The sequence below is a fragment of the Clupea harengus genome, chromosome 21, assembly GCF_900700415.2.
Source record: "Clupea harengus chromosome 21, Ch_v2.0.2, whole genome shotgun sequence".
NCBI classification, from domain to species: Eukaryota; Metazoa; Chordata; class Actinopteri; order Clupeiformes; family Clupeidae; genus Clupea; species Clupea harengus.
Window position 1 is genome coordinate 4,897,352 of NC_045172.1, and position 7,500 is coordinate 4,904,851.

Consider the following 7,500-nt stretch of genomic DNA (forward strand, 5'->3'; position numbering starts at 1 on the left):
AGATCAAGCGACATGGATGAGGAAGTGATGTATTGCATTCAAACCAGCCACTTAACAGGAAGAGAAGCAAAACAAAACAACAACAAAACAGGCAAAACTTTCATGTGTTCAAAAACACAACACGTTCTTCTTACTGTGTCATCAACTGCTTATAGAAAGTTGATCGACAAGGGACACACCTCATCAAAGATCAATAGACAGACAGTCCCCTTATACTTATAATTATTAATTTAGCAGACATGAATCTTCATCCAAAGCGACTTACATTTTAGTACAGAATCATTTTTCATCACTATATTTGCTCCATGGTTATCAATCCCATGACTGTGGTGTCTAGCATCTAGCTCTACCAGTTGAGCTATAGTAACCCTTCCCTTCAGGTAGTCTTCATATCTTAAGGGGACAGCTAGCTGTTGGGGGGGCTAGCTGTTAGCCGTGAGGACTTTATTAACGGCGCGGCAGCACGGAGACAGGGCCCATCCGTCAGCGTATCACTTCGGCTCTGACTGCACGGGCCGTTCCTGAGGTCTCCTGGCCGGGGGTGCCGAGGGATCATAAATTACTATGGGATGGCGTTGCCAGGCGGAGCTGTCCGGCTTAACTCCAGCAGCCAGGAACACAGGAAAGAGGAGGACGGTCACGCGCGTCTCGAGTAAGTCCAAGAGGAGACATAAACAAACACGAGACATCAACACGGAACATGAGGGGGGCCAGGGCTTTTATAAAGTCTCACAAAACGAGAGATTTGACACAAGACAAACAACCTCAAACTATCTGTCTTGTGTCAAACTGTCTGTCCTGTCAGTTTCACAGCTAGACAGAGAACTGAGGAATGCCTAAGAATGCATCAGCACAGAGTTTCTGGGTTGCGCATTCCAGTGGTCTGCAGGCACCAGGACTCTCTGATGCAGTGCTAATCTTTATTGCCTGGGTGTTCATAGTTTATGTTTGTGAGTGTAAAAGCATGCATTTAAGTCCACGTAATTGTGTGCATACAATTTGGGTAGTTCATTAAAACCCGAGGTCTATAGCTCTAGTGAACAACACATTCATTTCACACCAAGATTTACGTCAAGCCAAAACTGATGAAAGATATCCTGAAATACTGAAGCGCTAAAGCGCCTATGATCACACTCACACACACACACTCACACACACTCACACACACACACACACACACTCACACTCACACTCACACTCACACTCACACTCACACACACACTCACACACACTTACACAAGCACACACCAAAGCCAATACAAAAGTGCTCCAATCCCATTAAATGTTGTATCCCTGAGCCATGGTCGATCCAAAGTATGGGCAGAGTCGCTTACCGTCTGTTGTATCCTCGCAGCGCTTGTTGAAGTTCTCATAGGAGTCCCAGCGAATGAGGGGGTCCAGGGTGCTGTAGTCTACTGAGACACTGGGACCATTCTCCAGATGATCGAGTCCTAGGGGGCGAAACAGAAACACTGATGGGAAACGGTACCCATGAGAGCATGGTTCTCACAGCAAGTCCCAGATGATCTGTTCGCTGAATAATCCCCTCTCACGGAGATTGGTGGATGGAGATTACAGCCAACAAGAAGCTTACCTCTTATCTTTTCAGGCCCAAAGGAGAAGATAAACTCCACCTTCCCGTACTCCGGAAACCTGTCATCTGATGGAGGAACCACAAACATTTTCCTTTAGAAAATAAACAGTAATCAACCCAATGACGCTTAATGTTTATGTTTATGTTTATGTTTATGTTTATGAATAGAGATGTTTTTCTGAAGTAAGTTCTAAGAGGAGGACCTTTGAATGTCTCGTCCAGCTCATTCTTGGTGAAGACCACGGCGAGGTCGTGAACGGCGCACGTGTGGAACTGCACCCTGAAGATCACGTCTCTGCTTGGGTTTCGGAAGCGCTTGTGGTAGCACTTCAGCTGGGAGACGGACAGAGAGGGAGGAGAGACCGGAAAGGAGGAGGGAGAGGGAGATGAAGGGAGGAGAGAAGAGAAGAGAGAGAGGGATGTGGATATAGGTGAGGAGAGAGCAAGAGGGAGATTACAAAACGTGTGTTATATGAAATCACATGTCAAATAATTACAGCGCAGATACAGCTGAACTAAGAGACAGACGAAGAGAAAAGCACATATATTTAATCTTCATCTTCATCAAACACGTCAAGTAGTATCAGTTGACATGATCAAACGTTATTATCGTTTACTTCAAAGCAGTTTCTGGAAATATTAATAGCATATTCAGGTCAGTCTTCTCACCAGTATGTCTCCCTTCAAGAGAAGGCCCGGCTCTATGGTGATGCAGATACTTGTGGAGCTATCACCTTGAACATTGCTGTAATAGAACAGGACAGCACAAGTTAGTGAGATAATCACTAATCACAGATCATGCTGGTTACCTCAGCCTTACAGTATGCTACATCATGGTGTACTGGGCACTGTGCCAATGGAGTGTGTACGAGTATCCAGAATTTGTTGGTAAACACATTATATTCTTTCATATATACAAGTATATACTACTTTTATATTAAGGAGCAAGTCTTAACGCTGAGCTCTTATCTAAAATGTGTCTTCAGCATTCCCAAATATACCTGAATCTCTGACTGAGATTTCTTTTTTAAATGTTTTTTTGTCAGTGATTACTCTTAAAAGCAGAGGTGGAGAGTCACGCGACTCGCGCTGATGGAAAGATAGAGGGGGAGGGTGGAGAGAAGGGAGGTGTAATCCATTGCTTCCGTGTTGCTTTATTCTGGTGTGTGGGTGTAAAGTATACCAGGGCTCACGGAATCCTGTTCTGTCCGTGCCAGACTCTTTCTCTTTCTCTCTCTCCCTCTCTCTCTCTCTTAACACACACACACACACACACACACAAGCGTGGATTATCAGCGGCTAATCTCTTAATGAGGGTTGACCCACACACAAATGTTTCGAGTCACACTTGTTTACTCTTGAAACACACACACACAGGTAAACACACGTACGCACACAGGATCCCACCACAGTAATACACACACACATCGACCAACCTTAATACTATCACTTACTATATCCCAGACGTATAAATTGGCTGCATTCCCTGATAAATCTTTAGGAATGGTCTGCAGCCTGAGACAGAGGAGAAAGGGAGAGAGTGTGAGTTGTTAAGAGTCGGCACATAGTACAGGGATCATTCATTAAAAGTCTAGATGCATTCATTAATTGTGCAATGTGTTGCAAATGCCCACAAACTTAAGAATCAATTAACTTAGCTTGTGACAATTCAGATAAGCGCTTTAAGGCCTACTATCCAACCCAAGATATCAACCACAGAATTGTAAGGGGTCTTAACACGAGTCTAGGGTATTAACACGAGACTAGGCACAGCTCTTTATTATCTAACTGCTAAAGCATTATACCAATTATTTCTTTATTGTTTCATGTTACACACAACGTGAGATGGGCAGGCCAAAACACATGCACTGGCGTGAACAGAACTGTACCTCCTTTGGCCTCAAAGTTTGGGATGCCGTGCATGATGACGTGGTGCAGAAACAGTGGCTTATTGTTGATTTTGATGTGACCGGACAGAAGACCACTGAAATACTGCACATATCTGACAAAAACAAACAGATAAAGACAGAAAGAGAGAGAGAGAGAGAGAGAGGGTGAGGAAAAAAATGTGGGTACATTCAGTTTCCACTGATCTAATCTAAGACCATTAAAGCTTTCACAGCTCTTAACATTATAAGTATGTTAAACCATAAACTCCAGCTTTAAACATTATATATGTTTTATTAATAGTGAAATTAATGGTTCCTTTATGTGAACTGAACCACTAATGAATGTCACTTGAAGGGCACCCTAATAAAATATAGCGTTTCCAATAACGTTAGTTAGATAGTTCCATTCCCAATGCTTACATATCCTTTTGAAGAAGGTTTTTTTCCCTTCAGTTAACAGACTTTTTTCCCTTCAGTTAACAGACAGTCTTAAAGTGAACTCATTCTGACTTGTTGCTATGGCACATGTAATAAAACATCTTCTCTCCAACACACTCCATGTTCCCAAGCAGAGGTGCAAGAGCCAAATCGCAGGACCCAAAATCGCACTGCTCACTGGGGGCCAAACCACACTGGGTCCTGCCTCTTCTCACACGGATGGAGGACAACCTCCACAGCGAGGCCACTTTTCCACTCTCCTCTCCAGCTACACCCCCCCCCCCCCCCCCCTTTCCCCCCAAAAAATCAAATGTCAGATTTAATAAGTGGGGGTGGGGGGAGGGTTGGTGGTGGTAGCGGGGGGGGGGGGGGGGGGGGGTGACTTCCTGCTCTGGAAATGTCATTGGGCCGTCCGCAGTCAGGGGGCGTTTATAGCATCTGCCTGATTGCTCTAATCGCAGATGGTAGGGGTAGGTTATGAGGTTGGCCTGTTTATCAAACCACACACTAACACTTACTAAGATGGGGCCGGAGACCACAGCAGGCTGGGTTTCACAGCCGTACAAATCAAACATATTGAGTTGTATAGTGTGTGTGTGTGTGTGTTTGTGTGTGTGTGTGTGTGTGTACGTACTGCATACATTAAAACATCAGTAATAATGACTTAGCCCAAAAAGCAGAGACATAATTCACATTATTTATATTGATAAAACTTGTAAATCCAATTGCAAAGCTATAGGTTTTCTATAGGAACGGAGAAAAAAATGGTTGTCCAGGGGCCATGGACCATGAATCATGGCATATGTTTTGATTACATAATATGTCCAATAATATGCCAATACATTGTACATTGCTGTAACAGTGCTCATGATATTTAATCTTATGAGAGCTTATTGACATGTTACATATGCTGTTAAAATATCTGAGACTAATAGTGACTTGGTGACACTGGTAAATCAATGAACATTAACTGTTGGATACGGCATGTGCCATGACAGGTTATGACATGTATATATATATATATATATATATATATATATACATATGCTGTGGTTATGTCAGTCTTTTAATGAAGGGTTCGAGAAGAGCACGACTTTGCCTTGAGGCTCAGACGAGGCCACTAAGCTGCTGGCATGAGAGAGAAAGGGAGCCCAATAGAGATTTGGTCACATGGTGACCGTGCGAATAGCAGCGACCTACACCTCACCCCGGGGTCAAGGCCGTGGTGTCAGAGGACAGGAGCAGGCCTAGGCACAGGCACAGGCACAAACACGGCTGAGATGCTGTTCTAGGATCAGTTTCCATTCCCCGTAATCTGCGTGGGTGTTTTGTCTTCTTTTAGAAATGCGGTTAACCAATCCAAGAGATTGCCTGTCATAAAAAATTGTCCTATCATCTGAAAGTTGTCCTACAGCATTATATGAAAATGTGTCCATGTCTCAGAGCGTGTGTGTTGGATGAAGTGGATGAAGCATCTTCTCCATATAATAAGATAGCATGTTTGTCAGATTTTTTTTTAAAGTGGCTTCCCTTTTGACCTGACTTTGTGGCTCACTTAACAATTACTGGACATTTTGATTTTGATTTTGAACAGTTCATATTTTGATAACTTAAACTTCAAGTGAATAAATTAACTTCTCAGGACCTCATAGCCATTGGCAAAAGAAGCACGTAGTGATTACGCTGCCACATCCCAAACATTTTGGAACAGTCCTCAAAGATTTCAAAAAACATTCCGAGGGTAGATTCCGTCTAACAGTCTGGTTACTCTGTCGGCTTACGGTCGTTCTGCAAACCAGGGTAATTATCAGCATCTTATTATTTCAAAGCCTCTTGAAAAAAAGACTAGGGACGGGATGAGGCTGAGGGATTGTCTGCATTCCGCAGACATAACGGTGGCCTCCTCTGTTCTTCTGCTGCCTGCCGAGTTCCCAGACGGAGATTAAGCCCAGTTTCTGAGGAGAGATTCTACTGTGAAAATCTCCCAAAAATTAGTCCAGTAATAATAACCTCAAACCTCTCCGTCTCCGCAGTGCAACAAATCGGCTCAGAATGGCGTACGGTGTCAGCCATGCTGCCCTTAACGTTACGCTAATCCCTCAGTTGAAGCTGACTCTCCTGGTTCACGAAACCAAAACTGTCTTCTCTAATCTTTGTCTGAGTTGTCTGAATTTGAGAAGAAGGAAAAGGAATGATTTAAAAAGGCACACAACTATATTATGTGTATTACTGCAGAAACATTAGGAGGAACCTTCAGAAATAGCTCAAAAACTAGGGCCTCAAATCCATAAGTTTGTTCACTGTTCGTTGAGGTGGGGGGGGGGGGGCGTGGTTAGGAGCTGGGGTCAGGTGTTCTTTGATCAGGTTGCCAAAAATCTCCCCCTTCCATCCTGCCAAGATGTAATCCAGCCAATGACCAACCAATTGAGAAGCAAAAACCCCAAAACATGGCAAACTGGTTTCCCCCAAGCTGACTTAAGCTTAGCTCAGTAGCCAAGTAAAGCATCATAGCAGTAGCAGCGGTATCTGTGGCCTCCACTCCTACTCACCTCCTCTGGGATGGCTGGCCTACTGGCAGGGCTTTGTCTTCATAAAAGCGCTTCATGGCGAACCTGTCCAGGGCCTGGTCAGCACTGCGAAGGCAAAGAGACGTCAGAATGGGTCCAGGGGGAGCGGCCTCCATTACAGCCCATTCACTTAGCTCAATGGGAAGAGACAGTAGGTCATTCAGTTTATACTAGTGGATGTGTGTGTGTGTGTGTGTGTGTGTGTGTGTGTGTGTGTGTGTGTGTGTGTGTGTGTGTGTGTGTGTGTTTCTGTAGGGATACATATGTGTGAGTGTGTATATGTTTGTCAGAGTGTGTGTGTCATTGCCTGGGTGTGTAAGTGTGTGTGCATGTATCTGTGTGTGTGTGTGTGTGTGTGTGTGTGTGTGTGTGTGTGTGTGTGTGTGTGTGTGTGTGTGTGTGTGTGTGTGTGTGTGTGTGTGTGTGTGCATGTATCTGTGTGTGTGTGCGTGTGTGTGTGTGAGTGTGTGTGTGTGTGTGTGCGTGTGTGTGTGTGTGTGTGTGTGAATGTGTGTGTATGTATCGGTGTGCGTGTGTGCGTGTGTGTGTGTGCGCGTGCGTGGGTGCGTGTGCGTGTGCGTGCTGGGACAGAGGGGCCAGTAATACAAAGTTAACCTGAATTTGTCTCTCCACTGATATGAGGGCTTTTACCATCACTGTGAAACGGGCTCACCCCCAAAGCCTGGCCATTCATCATACGCTGACACTCACGCTGTGGGGACTGTGAGCAGCACAGCGGGCTAAGATGGAATTATGGCACAAACAGCTGCTCCTCTCTACTCCTCTCTCCTTCTCTCACCTGGCAGATATGTTGCTGTAGTGCATGTAGGCCGCGATCACCACTCCCGTCCGACCACGATTGCCCTGCGGAGGGGAGAAGGAGGGACAGAGAGACTGAGGTTTGGAGAGAGAGGTAATAGACGGAGGCTATTCATAGCCCCCAGAAATAAACAGGAATTAAAATGCCCCATTTCCCAAACCTTCTGGTGGTCCTTGTGTACAGGTCATATAG

General features: G+C 44.8%; 1 protein-coding gene across 1 annotated transcript in view; it reads right to left on the reverse strand.

The window, feature by feature from the left end:
• Positions 1 to 7,500, reverse strand: part of tns1a (tensin 1a) — a 112,426-nt gene that overhangs the window by 33,239 nt on the left and 71,687 nt on the right. Inside the window, exons 11-18 of the mRNA XM_031558174.2 lie at positions 7,288 to 7,352; positions 6,471 to 6,554; positions 3,484 to 3,596; positions 3,049 to 3,109; positions 2,264 to 2,339; positions 1,798 to 1,927; positions 1,595 to 1,660; positions 1,335 to 1,451 (exon numbers count right to left, since the gene is read on the reverse strand). Coding sequence (XP_031414034.1) covers positions 1,335 to 1,451; positions 1,595 to 1,660; positions 1,798 to 1,927; positions 2,264 to 2,339; positions 3,049 to 3,109; positions 3,484 to 3,596; positions 6,471 to 6,554; positions 7,288 to 7,352 — 712 coding nt within the window. The remainder of the gene's footprint in view (positions 1 to 1,334; positions 1,452 to 1,594; positions 1,661 to 1,797; positions 1,928 to 2,263; positions 2,340 to 3,048; positions 3,110 to 3,483; positions 3,597 to 6,470; positions 6,555 to 7,287; positions 7,353 to 7,500) is intronic.